This window comes from Anarrhichthys ocellatus, unplaced genomic scaffold (genome assembly GCF_004355925.1).
Source record: "Anarrhichthys ocellatus isolate YVR2014 unplaced genomic scaffold, GSC_Weel_1.0 scaffold19, whole genome shotgun sequence".
NCBI lineage: Eukaryota > Metazoa > Chordata > Actinopteri > Perciformes > Anarhichadidae > Anarrhichthys > Anarrhichthys ocellatus.
Window position 1 is genome coordinate 4,067,387 of NW_022280049.1, and position 17,703 is coordinate 4,085,089.

At 42.2% G+C, this 17,703-nt stretch overlaps 1 protein-coding gene across 2 annotated transcripts in view; it reads right to left on the bottom strand.

Moving 5' to 3' along the window:
* Positions 1-4,203: 4,203 nt before the first annotated feature.
* Positions 4,204-17,703, bottom strand: part of tspan17 (tetraspanin 17) — a 16,843-nt gene continuing 3,343 nt past the window's right edge. The window contains exons 2-8 of one of the 2 annotated variants that reach the window (XM_031857923.1): positions 10,757-10,807; positions 8,838-8,984; positions 7,922-8,092; positions 7,306-7,431; positions 6,874-6,921; positions 5,144-5,260; positions 4,204-4,895 (exon numbers count right to left, since the gene is read on the bottom strand). In XM_031857923.1, coding sequence (XP_031713783.1) covers positions 4,830-4,895; positions 5,144-5,260; positions 6,874-6,921; positions 7,306-7,431; positions 7,922-8,092; positions 8,838-8,984; positions 10,757-10,807 — 726 coding nt within the window. In that variant the 3' untranslated portion in view covers positions 4,204-4,829. Of the gene's footprint in view, positions 4,896-5,143; positions 6,922-7,305; positions 7,432-7,921; positions 8,093-8,837; positions 8,985-10,756; positions 10,808-17,703 lie in introns of those variants that run through there. The other variant, XM_031857922.1, reaches the window with a different exon arrangement.

Sequence of the window (17,703 nt, forward strand, 5' to 3'; positions counted from 1 at the left end):
GAACAATTAGTGTGGCATTCGTTCTTCATTTCTTCCCAGTGTCTAACACAGCAGACTGGCGTGAACCCATTCCTTTAGAGTTCAGTGGTGGAAGAAGAATTCAGATACTTAGTAGAAGTCAGAAAAGTACAATCAATCGGCAAATGTACTCAAAGCATCAAAAGTGAAAGCATATGCGCACACACACACACACGTCATAATTATTACTGTAGTATTTAGATGCTTTAACATATAAAAATATAATAATAATATGTCCATGAATGCTCGGATTAAAAAAAAGACAACACTCCTCTGTTATCATAAATCCTTTAATATATGAAAGGGGCATATTTTAAACACAATATACAGTGTAACAGACCATGTCCCACAGCTTTCATATGCAACGACTCTTTACAAGGCTTACCCATCCGAGTAGACGGGTCTAAAGTGAGAGAGCGGGTGGATAACATGGTTGTTTGTTGTATTCTGCTGCAACCGAGACACAACTCAAAACTGTACTCGCAAACTAAGTCAAACCCAGAAAGCCGTTCCTGTTGCTCAGCGGAACAAAGGAATATTTATAGTGTTTTTTTTGTGTGGCTAAAAGATCAGTAACTACTGAATCCGTATTCCCCAAGTGTAAAACCCATGAAACTCAAAACACTTTTTTGTTCCAGTCAGATCACGCTTTGTGCCTTGATCAAATGTCGTGACCCGGTGTGGAAATGTCAACACTAACAACCGTGATATTGCTGTTAGCATGGTCACAAACCAGTCAATTATGCTGCTTCTCTGGGCTCTGTGGCCAGCGAGAGCATGTGAAGACTTGTGAATGCCTGATGTGTTGCCAACTTCATAAACACAAAATGCCTCAAAACATTAAGCAGACGTCAAACCATAAAAAAAGGATCACAGGGTAGATTATCAGAGGGAAATACATGTCTCTTTGTTTGTGAAAGGGAAATAAAAAAAAAAAAAAGAAGTTCAGTCACATTATTCATATAGTGCATATGCAGCTAAATACGTTTTAGATCAATAAAGTATTATCAAAACCTGGGCATGGAGATGATTTCCCCCTCATTGTTTACAGCTAAGTGAGATTGACGAGCGTTGCTCGACTGGTGGTTTCTGTCGATTTAAAGTCTTTGCGATTGCATACGAGGTCTGCACACACACGCCTGCAAACAGAAGAAATGGAAAGCTCATCTGCTTTCATGGTCACTGAAACACATCAAAATCAAACAAAAAAAATGAACCAGAATAACATCTCAAACATTGCTAAAGACTAACCCTTTATTTCACATTCCTCATGCTTCACTTGTCTTGTACGATGCACTGCACGAGGGTAAGAAGAGCGTGGAGCAGTGGGTCCACGCCGATACACTTATACATTCATGGTATGCACAAGGCTCCTCCTCGGGAATGATTTTACTGCCCACGGGGAGAGCAGAGAAATTAAGAGGGCGTTTCATAATGCAAGGCCATTATGCTAAAGGACAAAGCACAATTAGCATTGTTTTCTCCCTCCCCCTACATTAAAGGAATACAAAGCCCAAAATTACCCAAAGCTGTTAAAACAAACAGACTCTACAAAGTCACCTTTGTAATGTCTGCATAATAAAGCCACGCTACTACAACTGATTATTATGGCATTATTGTCCTTATTACCAAGGTGACTGTCTGATTATTGGCATATCCAGCCAGACACGGCAGTGGCTGCAGAGAGAGAGAGGAGAGAGAGCTTTTTGTCTAAGAGCTGCAGCTCCGTACTGCAGCAGAACTGACACCCGTGGCCTCCATCAGCCTTCAGCCAGATCCTCAGCATCACTCAAAAGGCAGCAGCCCACCATTTTATCATGTACCACACAGTCTTCTAGAATGCATAAGCAGAGGAGGTTTTTTTTGTCATGAGGGGAAGGGGTGTCGAAGACCCTGAGCAAACACTTCCAAATAATGATGATGTATGAAAAAAAAAATGAAAACACAAAGATGTGTCGAACTAATTAATCACCCGTTATCTGTTATCAACCTACTTCTGAGGAGATTAAACGAGAAAGGTGTGAAGGGAAAACAAACTGGTTTATTTATTCCTGATCTTCTAGACTCCAGTGGGACAGATTGATTTACAACAGTTAGTGAAATCAAAGAGGCCCACACACACACACACACACACACACACACACACACACACACACACACACACACACACAGAATAGAGAGATGTTATATCACATAAGGCTGTTAATGTTTCTGCATTTCATCTGAAGGGGGGGGGGGGGGGGGGGAGTCTTTTTTTTAAACCCCGCTCGGGGCCCTTACTCATTGATTACAGCTGAAGAGCTGAAATGAATGAGCCTCTCCTGTGGAAACCTTCAACCGAGAGTCGTTAAAGACTCACTTCAGTCACCCCAGTACAGATGCACTGTGCTGCTCTGGATCTATTCCACTCGCTCACTTCGTGACACCTGAATCCAAACGATTGATGTTTCCTCTTGCGTTTCTCTCTCTCTCGCTTTTTTTTTTTTTCAAACGAGCCCTGTGTTTAAAAATACATCAAAATGACAGGCTCTGAAACAGGTGCAGTCAGATCAGGTAGTGTTTTGAAGAGGGAGCGAGTGGGTGAAAGCAACATGCGACATTAAGCATAGCAGGCGATCATAAGGTGCTGTTACTGAACGAGCCTGTCTGTCTGTCTGTCTGTCTGTCTGTCTATAGACTACAGACGGACTCAGTGAAGCAGTGTTTGGTGTTCTGCTCACAGAATATTAATGCTACTCATCTTTCAACTTATGTGCATTGCAATTCAAAACATTTTGTTTTTGGCTGGGTGTGCCAAATCATGCCTGCGCTGCGTATCTGAATGACACTGCTACAACTGTAGTGGTTTAAATGCAGACAAAAACAAAACAAAATGTACAAAAAGCATCAAGTGAACCCAGTATATCAGAAACTACATTCTGTGAGGATCATGGACGAGGGATGAAGAGCTGTGACTTAATAATGTGATGCCAGAGACCACAAGCTGAGTACAAAGTCTAATAAACGTGAGAAAGAACACAGAATCAGAATATGTCCCCGGCCTGGAAACAAAGACAACACGGCACATTGAAAGGCTTGTTGTTACCTTGGTTATTGTACTACATATCAATAATCTAGTCAACGTTTAAGCAGCATTCATGTTATATTGAGGCTGTTGCTAATATGAAAAGGCAACAGCTTGTTTGTTTTTTACTATTCTATTTAAAAACCAGTCCAAACTAAAGACACAACATTGATTAAAAGAAAAAAAAAAAAAAGCTATATTGTAACAAATTTTTGTTTGACTTCTTATTCCAACTGGCACTTCTCGCATAAAAGAAACAATAAATTCACATTTTGGCTGTCTAGAAATGCTATTTGTCATTTGCTTGGCGTTCCTTATAAGAAACACAAATGAGGCCGGACAGAAACCTTGGCAGTTCGCGTGTGGCCGGCTGATATTATTTGGTCTCCATCGGGACGGCTAACAACATCAACAATAAGAAGCTGTTTAGCAGTTGACTGATGGGTCAGAGGTAAAACAGGTGCCTGGTGAAGCCAAACAATGAACCCAGGGTAAAGAAATCGGTGTCTATAAAAAGATAGGAAATAAAAAGGATGAATACAGGACATCTTTAAAAACAGACACATATTCTTATTTCACTATGCAGAGGAGACAATATAAGACAAGTGTGGTAACATAAGTCAAGTGTAAAAAAAAAAAAAAAAAAGGCCCCAAAACAGCAATCCCATGTGCCGGAGGGATGCTTAGAGATGAACAACCTCGACTATCATTAAAGCCCTTTCCCTGTATAGCACAGTCCTATGATCCCAACCACACCTCTCTACATCACACAGTACAACATCCTTCAGTAAGTCAACGGGTAATACAATCCCTGCAGGGCAAACAGGGCTGTTCTCCAGGAACTGTTGGTATTTTCTGCAACAAGTTAGAGTTTCTGAATTGCACAGACATGGATGGAAAAAAAAAAAAAAAAAAAAAATAGATATGCATTTAACCAAAGGCAGAAAGCATTATATTCTCGGCCAGGTCCTGAGGTATTGTGGGGCGGGGGTGCAGAAATTCCATGTAAAGAACAGGAAAGGGGACAAAAGTATCAGTGGAAATGAACGGCACTTTTTACATTTTGAGTTAGAATTGAAATCTCCTGAAATGATTTGAAGCTGCGGGGACATGACCGGCCAGGGTTCATAGTCTTTTCAGTGGTCATTAAAAAGTCAGAATGGAGAAAAGAACGACCATGTGGGGTTTTTTTTTTGGGCCGGCCAGCCACCCACGATTCCCTACAGCAGGAAGTGGGCGGAGATGTTCAACCCCTCACTGAGGAAGGAGCCACATGGGACAATGTAATGCTTGACCTAAGCATTACATTGTCCCTTTTCCTTCGTTTATTTTTTTTATTTTTATTTCATCCATGGCTTCCAATCTCCCAGTTGACAGGAGTCCTTGTGCAACTGCGCCCCATAAATACACTTGTCCAAAGAACAACATCAGAGGAAGCAGAAAGGGGAGAAACTAACTATAAAGTATTTTAGGGTTAAAATCCAGCTGAGTGGTAAACAAAGTGTTGACTGTTTGGTTTGTGTGGGATATTCTTCTCCCCATTCAAGTGTCACTGATAAACAGGGAAGTAAACTCTTTGTGTATGCAGGTATAAAAGTGGGAGAGTGCGTATGTGCTGCTTAGCTCAACGGCAATGCAGTGTTGACGGGTCTCGGTTGTCCGTCCTCAGCTGGACGGGACTTGTGTGCTGCTGTGTTGGACCTTGCTGGGCCTCAGGGGCGGGGCTCCCTCACTTTCACCTCTCCTGTCACCAGTTGGCTTTGACAGCTTTGACGTCACTCACCAGGTTTTGAGCGAGGCAGATACCAAAAATCTGTGGAGGGAAGCACACGGGGCACGAAGGAAAGCGGTGTTTACAGAAAAGTAACGCAGAATACAGCATGTTTAGAGTCACAGGGGTTTGCGTGATGTTACCCGTTGTCACCACTAGATGGCAACGCTGATACAAAATCAGGCCCATTGCACATTGTTGGTTTTAGGCCAACAGCTTATTTCTAATGCACTAGGTTTCCTTGTGTAAACTTTTGTAAGAAAAGCCATCTACAAACAGGGACGTCTTACCTGTAAAAGGGCAACACCAACAAAGATTCCAGCTACGATAATCAGGTTGTCCTGAAGCCACTTCTCAAACTGTCCCACACAGCCCTTGGTGAAGATATATTTCTGCCGTTCCAGCTCCTTTTTTTTTTTGAAACAACAACAACAGATTAGAAGTTAATTTAAATGAAGAGGGGAATATACAGATTCTTTAAAAAAACAAAAACACATTAAAACGATCGTCTCTGAGACATCTCATTGGCCTTCTGCATGATTTAAACAAACATGAGATTTGTGAACTCTGGTGTATGACCAATGCTGAACTAAACAAACAGCACAGATAGAATTTTGAGCAGTGACTCCTTCACCGCTGGGGAGGGCATGATAGCTGAGTCACTCTTGGATTACAACGGGTCAGTGTCTGGACATCACGGGGAATATCAAGGCAGCGTGTTCAGTTTCTCGGGGGACCCTGTGTGGACTGAACAAACAGACGGAAGCTGTGTCCAGATGGCTGTTGGCGTTGTCAGATCCACACCATGGTATACATGGTCTATTCAGGGACGGAGATAAAAAAAAAAGGTGTAATTTAGAGCTGCAAAGACACTAAATTTTGGGGAGTAAGAATGGATGTGAACAGTATATACAATGCTCTCTTTGTTACTCTTCAAGACAATTCAACCAGGCGAACACTTTGTTCTCTTGTAAAACATGAAAGCCTGCTTTTAACCAATGGACGCTAAAGGGAGCCTTTGGCAGCCAATAAAAAAAGCAGGAAACATGATGTTGTTCTGGCTGTGAACTTCCTCTAAAGCTATTTCAGCCCCCTGCCTGTCCTCCCCACGTCTCCTGCTCTTCCTCTCCCTCAGCCTGCGCTCCATAAACAAGCTTCACAAGGAACTTATTGCACATCTCCGATAGTTTCAGCAAAATGTCAATGGCAGGGGCATTAGCAGGAGAGCACACAGGGGAAATTAATTCATACCAACTCAAGAGGCAGGTGGTTCACTGTATTGCAGTGCGACTAGCAACAGCAATGTCTCTGACTGCAGTGCAGTGAGTTGTAACCACCACACCCACACACAGAGGAGAAGGGAACGCACTGGCAGAACCCAGTTGCCAATTACAGAGTGTAGTAAGGCTGCTTCTCTGGGCTATAACTGGAGCCTAATTATCCCCGTTAGAAGAACAATCTGTTATTAAGGCAAGAAGCAGGAAGAGGGGCCTACACATTCTCTGGGTTGGCCAACGGTTGCTAGCTACACGTTTTTTTAGTGTTTTTCTTCATCTTTCTGATCGAGAATGTGAAGAAAAAAAGGCTATAAAAATCAAAGTTTGATTGGTTTATTCTATTTAATCCATGTTTTTACTGGGGGTTCGAGACAAGCAATCAAGCTCAATACAAATGAACCTGATTGCCACTCAACCCATCGCAAATGCTTTAGGTCGTTTCAATCAAACAGGTTCGCAGCTTGTCAATCAACTCAGGAGTGATGTCACTCAGCAGAAAGGCCGACACTGCCCGTCAATCACGCTCCACTACCGACACCGACTGTGAATGAGCAGTGGTTCTGTTTAACTGCTAGAATTTGATTAGACTTGAAATTGTCTAGATTTATTTGAAAAACACCACAAATCACAGTACACATTTTCAGAGAACTAGGTGTAGACAAGAGATGAACTGGAGAGTGAAGTAAACCACATATAGGGTTAAGTATATAGAGCGTGGTAGAGACATGTATAGAGAGACAAACCCATTGAAGCCGAACATCATAACCACACTGCGTGTTGATGACATCCTCCTGTAAAAAAAACAAACACAAAAATGAGAAAATCCTGTTTGAGATGTTGAATGTCGAGATGTGAGGGACGAGATCAGAAATGAAGTAAGTTAACTAACTGCTTAACTTACTTACTTTTTAACATACATCTATTATCTAATCTATATTAAACGATATCCAGTATACGATCAAGCACGACAAAGAAAAAGCATCACATACTCACATTCGAGTAGCTGAAACCAGCAAGTGGCATTTTCACTTAATAAAACAATTATTCTATTATCAAGTCAGCTGATGAATTTACTGTTGATCGCATCGTTACAACTCTACACTAGATTATGAATTTAAACCGTGATGTGTAACTATGCACCATCAATCATGCACTAATATGGTCGAATGACTCACTGCAGGGTCCTTGACGCAGCAGGAGAAGGGGACTCCGCAGCGCTCTCTGCTGGGGTTCAGGTCAGTGCAGTTGAAGTAGATGTTCATGTTCCAGTCGTCGGGCCCGTGAGCTCCACAGCACGACCACTGAGATGGCAGCAACAACAGGCAGAGATTAGGCAGCCGACTCCGGGTTAACGGAACAGATTTATTTGCTGTGATCTGGTCTTTGAACGGCTCTTTAGGGCCTGGCTCAGGTCAGCCTGGGTGGGTATGCCAGCTTACCGTGGCCGGTAGCGACTACAGATAGTGAGTCACAGATGGCGAGGCAACAGAGGATCTAATCGCCTTTACGGTACGTCATGACAGAGGCCAGTGTTTACACTCAGGAGCCAATTAGCTAAACTGTCGCATTCATATAATTGGATAATCATTTGAGGGAAATACAATCACATTAATCATGAGATTTACTCAGTGGCTCACTCGCTCTTCTCTCTGCCCACAACTGACCTGATTCAACAGCTTTGAAACTCAAATTTCTAGAGATGGGAGTGACTTCTAGGAAGGGAACATGAGCTGTTATGAGGAAGTCGGTTATAGTAACACACACGTTTTCAGTCAGTAGGTGTTGACTCACATATTCCTGGGCAAAGTCAATCAGATTCTGCAAGTCGATGTCATCGCGGTAGGCCTTGACATTATTGTTGATGAAAAGGTTGAGCTGGTCTTTGATCCAGTCCTTAAAGACGAAGGCAAGGATCCCCGCCGTCAGCTCCAAGAAGAAGATCAAACCCAGGAACACAGAGAACTGGAGAGGTACATGAAACACACGAGCAGAAAACAATAAATCATTCACTTCAAATCAGGAAATCTGGGAACACGAAGGAGAATCCTGTTGTCTAAAAGGGATCAGAGCACCACTAACAGTATTTCTGACATTTCTTGTAAAAGAATTAGAAGTACAACAGCTCTGATGTAATGTCCCTGTGCGGGTCTGGTTGTAAGGCTGGTACTGATTTGCTGAGTGAGAGTGCTGCAACAAAAACCGCAGTCCCAGAGGTGCTGTCATATCATCCCCTTTACAGTAAATGTAGGAGGAGACGGGGCTAATGATAAATGCACAAAAGCCACATTAGCTCCTTGCTCTGACGCCTGACTTACTGCTGCTAATGGACATTGGCTGGAGTTAATAGCTACTCAGCATCGCAGCCAGCAACAAGGCATGTTTGTCTCCGTCAGTCACGTGTAGTTATCAATACAGCTAGACGCAAACAAACCTCCCAAGACGGTGTTGCCGTGGCTTTGGTCGTTTAGAAAAAGACTAGAAAAATGTTTTGGTGGCTTATGAAGCTCGGATCGCCGTTTCTGATCATTACTTCCTGATAGAACAGGACTAACGCATATCTGTGCCACGCAGCCACCCAGAGCATTTGGCTCGGGCGAGTCACCTGCTGCAGTTGACAGCCCCGGCTCTGGTGTGAACTGCAGAGTTAAGGGGGCGTGAAGTGGTTGAAATGGTGTCTGTGCTCAGAAAGTCGGGAGCTGGGGCTTACAAATTTAAGCAGGGAGGTGTTCTCTCTGAGCGCTCCGATACAGCCGGCAAAGCCCAGGATGAACATGACCCCTCCAACGACGACGAAGAGCCACACGGGGTCCAAGCCCCCGAGATCTGTGATGGTTGACAGATTGGACAGCACGCCCTGAGGGAAAGGGAGGAAAAAAAAAAGACAAAACAGAGTGGTTACAATTCTGACTGTAATATTCCCCAAAAAATAACCTTACTATCTTAATTACAAGGTCCTCTCTCTATAAAGACACACAGCTAACCTTGAAAAGAGATCGTGATAACAAAGACAAATGGGGAGAAATTAACCGAGGTTGGGTTGTCCTGCTCAGAGATGCAGAAGCATCTATTAAAAGAAAATACTATTATTTGATAAGAATGTATCTGCTTTGTGTGTTGCTTCCTAAATACAATGACACAACCCCAGAGGTTTTTTGTTTTTTGTTTTAAATCATTTTATCTTAAAACTACATTTTGGCAGATCTCTGTCCAACCTATGAAACAAGTCACTGTTATCAGAAGGAGGCACAGTTCAGAGCCTTCCGCAAACATTCACCAACAGACATCTGTCCTTCCTCTCTGCACATCCTGCCCTCAGTGCCCCGAGGCCACAGTGCGTCCAATGTGTTTTCCCGTCAAGTCTCTGACACATTATTCAAACAGAAATGAAACCCTGACGCCAAAAGAGTGGATCTCACTGGAAGATGAGTCAACGTCTCAGGGTTTAGCACACCAGAGAGAGGGAGTGAAAAGGCTTGTTCGCACACGTGTTCCGGTTCGTTCATGATCTCTCATCAACTCTTTCTATATTCATCACCCATCTTCAAAGAGATCCCAGCGGGGGAGAATGTGTGTGTGCCTGCTCTCGGTTCTGACATGTTTGCTTGTCACATACAGTGCGCATGTCAAACACTTTGCAGCTAAAGCCCAAGAAGCTGAAGTCTCATAGTGCTTACGTTAAGCTCCCACTGCAGTGAGCAACTATGGGACAGAGGCACAACTGCAATCTGCTGTTTTTATGGCAATCCTGCAGAATAAAGTGCGTTTATTTGAATTTAAGCATGAAGCACATGGAAACAATGTAGCCTGGCTGAACACTGCCGGCTACAAAACCAATCATAGTCGCTGAGACCCCAAACTCACCATTGTGCCTTTTCCAGGACCCGCTATTTATCAATCGGTCTAATCCCTTTAAATATTCACGCGGTTCCACCAAGGTTCTCCCGGTGCAGGCCTATTTGCATAGAGTTCATGACCAGCCGTTACTAATCAGTACATGCCTCCACGCTGGCGCAGCATTTACGGAACAGGCCGGTACAATTCGGCCTAATTAATGAACAAATTGACTGTTAACTCGATAGGACGGAGTTTTTTTTATATCTGGCCATGATCCACTGCACACGAAAGGTTCACCCGATGTTTGCTGCTGGTATACTGTGGAAAATAAACAGAATCCAGATTCCATGCAGATATGAGGCACTGAATTCATGGTAGCTTTGTAATTTTGGCCTTTTGACTCCTTATTTGTTGCCATTACCAGCTTCTGTTAAAATTCTGCAACTATTGGAAAAACAGATTGTCTCAACAAAACTTTTCACAGTCACAAATCACACTTTGGCTGCAGCAATACAAACGAATTTCCTGAGAGGACTGTGGCATGTTTACCAGGACCATTATATGGTAAGATGCCTTTGAGTGCTCCAAAGCGTTACAGGAACAGGGCCTTTATTTTCCACGCCACTGTTCTTAAAAGCCCTGTATTTCTCCCCCCCCCCCCCCCCCAACTCTCTCACGCAAATTGTACTTCCAGCTTCTTTCCACCAGAGTGAAGAGAAGAATTTGAGCAATGTTGTGGAGGCAATCGTGTTGTATTTCAACAGTGTGCGTTTGTGTGACGTCTTGACTTACCTTCTCCGCCCATGCCCACAGGCCGATGCCCAAGAAGGCGGCTCCTAGTAACTGTAACACAAAGAAGAGTCACTTCACTGTCAGACGGAGAGCAGTGACATAATGAATAAAATCTATATTTGAGACTTAATAACCATCAAATAAAGTTAAGATAGAAAAAAAAACTTCACACACACGGTCCTGATAGACAGCCCTTTTTACTGTTGTTAAACTCTGATGTGGGTGAGGCTGTAGGAAAAAGGTGATGTCATGGAATACTGTGGATCAATCACAAACACAAGAAGAGCTCGTACAGAAACACAGAACTCTCTCAGTGAAAATAACCAGTTTATAGTGCGTTTACGTTGAACCCCATCACTTGTACAAAGAAGCTAAATGAGAAAATTGGCTTTCAGAACCTTTAAAGAAACCCAACTTGTGAGAAACGTTTTACCTTGCTGTGGACAGAATGAATCATTACATCAGGTTATCGCAGGTTAGAGTCATTGCGCTGCACACTTAAGAGGTTGGAGGATCTGATATCCTGAGAGTTAAGGATAATCCCTTCGGCATTAGCCTCCTTTCCCAGTGAAGGATGGTTGTAGGGCTCACAGTTCAAAACACGCCAAAACAAAACGTTGAAAAGCACCAGGGGTGACTGCTTTAAATGGACCACCATGTGTGAAGAAACTCTCAAGTATACATAGTATACTATAGAAGAATGGTGGCAGGCTAAAATGAACCATTAACACATTCATCTGCACAAAATGAAAGACACAACACACAAGTACATTCATATCACAAGCCCCCCACCTGTCTACCCTAGTTCTAAGTCCTATAGGGCCTCATTAATGCATCTCCACACCTCATGGAATTGCTTCATTTTACTGCGATGGTCAAATAATATCGAATAAATTATTTCCAAATATGTTAAGTTAGGGCCATTTTTTTCAGCGTTTTATAAAAAGCTTCATATAAACGAGGAAGGAAAAGACAGCCGTAGGATATGCTAAAAAAATACACAGATCAGCCGAGACTTTTGTTTTACAAATAACAGAAATGCATTCTTGAATTTCATTCCACTCTTTGTTTGATTTTGCACAAATCAAGAAGGAATGCACGTCTTGAGAGCCACACTTCACACACACACACACACACACACACACACACACCTATCAGAGGAATCTGTGTTTCATCTCCATCACTTTAGTCTTATCATCAAGTGGTACAGCATTAAGAATCATTTCTCTTTTGTGGTAATGCTGTTATTGAGATATTGCATTTCTAACATTTTATGTTCGCTTCTTTAAAATGGAGATCTTTATTCCATTCATCAAACAACGTTCGCAGTGAGCTCTGTTTAGACTGTTTTTTTTTTAGCAGCATGTGCAATTAACTGTATATTTGTACATCTTTTAACACGTCTTTAAAGGGTACCAAATCATGTTGTAAATTGATTTTTTTAATAATTAAGTTTTTTTTTGCTATAATTATCAAAAAGAATATTTTTAAATCCTGGTTTGTCTGCGAATTTATTCTTCAGGTTTATTTCTGTAAATGACAGAACCCTAATGTGCATACTCCTATCAAATACATGTTTAATTCCCCTACTTCAGCTCCACATTTTGGATTGTTATTGATGGATTATTCCACATTTGCATGCTCCTAGGAATACTATGATGCAATTTTGATCCATGATTTGACTGTGGTATTTATAACAAAGTGAGATACTTTTATACTGTAATTTGTAAAGAGAGATGTAAATAGGTTGTGAGGATTTAATTGTTTGCTTTTAATATTTATCCAGGCTTTTCAGCTCTGTTTTTAAATGTAAGACCCCTTCTGTTCATGGATTTTAGAGTTCTACTTAATCGACGTGCTTTATTACAGATTTTCTTTTTTTTACAAAACAACAGTACGGCTTTAAGTGAATATTCCCCACTTTTGGTCGTGTGGTTTTATTGGTATAGTAATATTTTCTAATCAGCTGCTTAGCATGCCACAAAATGTCATTCCTAAGAGATTTGGGAAGGTAATGAACTTAACTGAGGCACACTATAACGACCAGAAACATAACAGTTCCATTGAAATTGGATTAAATCATGAAGCTGATTAAATCTTGGGCAGCAGGTACACTGATGGCAATCCGTCAACATCCATAACAAGAGCAACAGCAGTGACTGTGAGGCGTTGCTTCGGGCATGTTCCGGTCGATGCATAAGCAGTTCTTGTGAAGGGTGTGGTGAGTTCCACTGGAAGGAGGGGAAAAGTCCCGGTAAGCACGTGGAGATCAGGTAGAGGAGATTAGCCTGACGGAGGGAGTATTAAACCATTTAGCCTCCGACTCTAAATAATCCACATGGATTAAAAAGAGACAGAGAAAACAACTCTCAATTTACAGCAAGGAAACTACTGTTGTTACACAACCCCGTCTAAGGTCTCACTTTACTGAATGGGTTCTCTGTTAGATATTGTGGATAATGACCGGTTGTGAATGCTTGATAATGATTCATTATACAACATTTTTAATTGAGGAAAGTAGAAGTGGGATATTATTCACACCGCGCTGTGAAGAGGAGCTTCAGAGAGACTTTGTTTTTAAAGGAATATATATACACATTCAGGACAACAGTTTGTCTGTTATATCAAAGTTGGCAGTATTAGGCAGCTCATGCAATAGTTCGAATTTATTTTCAAATGAAATATAAAACAAGTGTGGGTGTCATTGTCTCAGGCATTGCCAATCACTCTAGGACGAGACAACACCTGTATGTGTTCCAACATGTTTTCGGATGCGATTCCTGAATCTCTCTTTATTCAAATTAAGAGGCTGGAATTTCTTAACACGCAGCACACAAAGTTGTGTCCTTGAGAGAACGTCGGTCTTCATTACAGAAACTTCCCAAGTCTGAAATCCTGTCTCGTCTTAGTTTAAGATGGCATTTAGTATTTTGGGAATTATTCCAAACATGTTTCCTTACTGCACATCTTATCTTAGAATAGGAATTTAGCTATTACAAAACTGTCATCACTTAGGAATCTTTTTAGTTAGGAATCATAAATTACAGTAAGATTGCTTATGTCCTAATGTCCTAAATTCTGCCACAATTGGCAGCAGCACTGCTGTTTGCTTGCTGTGCTACGTCCGTCTCTGGAGAGGGCTTACAAAGAGGCACAAAGGGGCTCTGCCGGTCGTCGCACAGAGCATAAACACACTGTATTTTTTTAGGGTGACTTCCAGACTGAGGTGGCAGATCGTGTGTACATTCTAAACATAGATATGACAGCACGAACGCCGACTGAAGTTAGTTAGGATTTCTTAAGTAAAGAGAAGACAGGAGGTCTGAAATAAGACAGGACACAGCCATGACTTTAGGAATTGCTTCACTAATTGGATTAGGAAGTTTTGGATTTTACCGATCTTTGAAACTTAGGGTACAATAGGATGAGCAGTGAGGATACGTTTCTGTAATGAGGCCCCTGAAGGCTAGTCTGAACCTGTGCCTTCTTTCCAATCCAAACACAGAGCCCACTATGAAGGTTGCATTAAAGCAGCACTTGACGATTTGACAATATCCAGTTTATCAGCAGGAAGTTGGCTATAGCATTTTGAACTACAGTTCCCAACATCAGACATTAAATGCTAAAATTAGGAGTCCCACTAAGGATGTTGCTTATTACAGCATTAAACTTATGTTTACGGATAGCATACATACACTCACTCACCGGCCACTTTATTAGGTACACCTTGCTAGTACCGGGTTGGACCCCCTTTTGCCTTCAGAACGGCCTTAATTCTGCGTAGCATAGATTCAACAAGGTGTTGGAAACATTCCTCACAGATTTTGCTCCATATTGACGCGATAGCATCACGCAGTTGCTGCAGATTTGTCGGCTGCACATCCATGATGCAAATCTCCCGTTCCAGCACATCCCAAAGGTGCTCTATTGGATTGAGATGTGGTGACTGTGGAGGCCATTGGAGTACAGTGAACTAACTCATTGTCATGTTTGAGATGATTTGAGCTTTGTGACACGGTGCATCATCCTGCTGGAAGTAGCCATCAGGAGATGAGTACACTGTGGTCATAAAGGGATGGACATGCTCAGCAACAATAGGCCGTGGCGTTTAAACGATGCTCAATTGGTACTAAGAGGCCCAAAGTGTGCCAAGAAAATATCCCCCGCACCATTACACCACCACCAGTAGCCTGAACCGTTGATACAAGGCAGGATGGGCCCATGCTTTCATGTTGTTTACGCCAAATTCTGACCCTACCATCTGAATGTCACAGCTGAAATCGAGACTCATCAGACCAGGCAAAGTTTTTCCAATCTTCTATTGTCCAATAGTGAGCCTGTGTGAATTGTAGCCTCAGTTTCCTGTTCTTAGCTGACCGGAGTGGCCCCCGGTGTGGTCTTCTGCTGCTGTAGCCCGTCTGCTTCAAGGTTCCACGTGTTGTGTGTTCAGAGATGGTGTTCTGCATACCTCGGTTGTAACGAGTGGTTATTTGAGTTACTGTTGCCTTTCTATCATCTCCAACCAGTCTGCCCATTCTCATCTGACATCAACGAGGCACTTTCATCCAAACAACTGCCTTCTCTTTTTCGGACCATTCTCTGTAAACCCTAGAGATGGTTGTGCGTCCCAGTAGAGCAGCAGTTTTTGAAATACTCAGACCAGCCCGTCTGACACCAACAACCGTGCCACGTTCAAAGTCACTTAAATCCCCTTTCTTCCCCATTCTGATGCTCGCTTTGAACTTCAGCAAGTCCTCTTCACCACATCTAGATGCATAAATGCATTGAGTTGCTGCCATGTACTGATTAGCTGCCATGGCTGATTAGCTATTTGTGTTAACAAGCAATTGAACAGCTGTGCCTAATAAAGTGGCTGGTGAGTGTATATTGTTTTGTATTTTCGCCTGCCCACCGTCACATGGCTGATGTACTTCCTGTCTAGTTTCCATTGCTCTGTCCTCAACAGGAAATCAGGAGTTGAGGAAACTTTTTGAAACATTTACAATCGACATAATTAGCCAGAGATCATTGAGAATGGCTTGAATTTTAGTGGAAACATTACCAGAATTCAGTGATATCTTCATCCGTTTCACAAAGTATGCATGTTATGTGGGGAAAGCAGACATTTCTGGTGATACCAGAGCTACAGCGAGGAGACAGAGAGCACAGAATGATTGATGGCATGTGTCATAAAGTATGTATAATATAGGTTGGCTTGTTTGAGTAAATATACAACTATTTATGGATGATTGCAAATCATCAATGCCCTGGCGGTTGAGTAAGGACGCATCACAATCTCTCCTGTTTGTTCTCTCCTATCAACTATCCAATAAAGCAGGAAGAAAGCTGGTGCTTCACAATTGTACTTCTTTTATATTTGGCAAATTTTGTTATTATTTCCGGTCAAAAGTACCTCAATGCTCGACACGTCAAGTTGCATTTCTCCAGCTACAGCTTGAGGCCACCTTGAAGGCAGCATAAAGTGGGACAATATGTAGGTAAGCATGGCGAGCATCAGCCCTCTCATTTCAGCGTACTATGTCTTACACGGTTTCTCAGTCTCTTTCTCAGCCATGGCACCATTAACTTTATTTCTAAAACACACAATAATTCAGCAACACAGCCGAACAAAACTTAAAATAAACACACGACTAAAAGTAAGTAAATTCAAGCAACACACAAAAATGTGAAGCTCAACTAAATGCAGGGTTCCTACACATTTTCCATTTCAAAATTCCGAACTTTTTCAGACATCTCAGCAGGTGTTTTTTTTGATACCATATTGGGCTTTTTTGACGTGGTGACTGGGTGCAGAGGATGCTGCGACAGGCCTACAGTGCTTCTGTCCTTGCATATGGCTTACAATTGCCGCCTCCCCCCATGTAGGGATGTCGAACGATTTCACACAGAGTTTGCAAGCTAGCTTTCTTTTCCCAAACAAACTTCATAGGACTGTCAAGCCAGCCCCCAGAATACTCTCAGATAGAGGTAGACATTTGCTGCCTGCTCAAAACACCATGAAAAACACTCTGCTTCAAGGATAAATTCTTGAATGTTATATTTTAGAAAACAGAATAGGGACAATAGTATGGAAACACAAATATTATTCCATACTATCCAGACCTGAAAATTACTCAAATTATATTCATTACTTTTCCCTGTAAATGTCTTTCTTTTTGTCCCTCTACTGCAGAGACTTGAGCCACGGTTACGTCAAAGTATCACTTAGGTAATGTTGTGAAGAGTATTACTGTATAAGCCTCACACACGGTTCAACACAACATAAGCATATTCTTTGTAGAGCATTTATCTGCAAACCAAACTTCCCTCCCGGCACAATAAGGCTGGATTGAAGTGAATTTGACAGAGCGAGGACATTGAACCTGCGTTTGTACACTTCTTGCGGTATTTTCCTTTCATCTAACTTTTCCCACGCAGCGAGCAGTGAAAGAGTCACATTCAGCTCAGTCGGTGGCATTGAAACACACACCCTGTGCTAAACTCTGTCAATGCTACTCTCAGAATAAAATGTTCTTCAGATTATCAGTGCTAATTTTGCACCAGATTCACATTCATGGTCTTGTATCTCTCAGGAATTAAGCAATAAAACTAAGAAAAGCCCAGTACTGCGTTTCTGTTCTTACTTTATACCTCATTGCTTGTGTTTATTTGGAGATCGTTTTAAAAGATTAATTTCTTTTTATCTCACCTGCTCTAGGAAGCTATTTGTTTCCCGTTCCTCTGTACACTTGTATCTACCTAATCTATGTGTTGTTATCACGGAGCAAATAAACTAAAATCTGGAACTAGATGTCCCTGTACCCGCCTCGTTATTCAAATCGGGCTGCTCTGGTTATTTTTCTGTCCAAGTGCTGCTGCAGGATGTGTGTGTGTGTCCTAGGGCGAGCACTTCCTCTGGATGTGGGGGGGGGGGGGGGGGGGGGGGG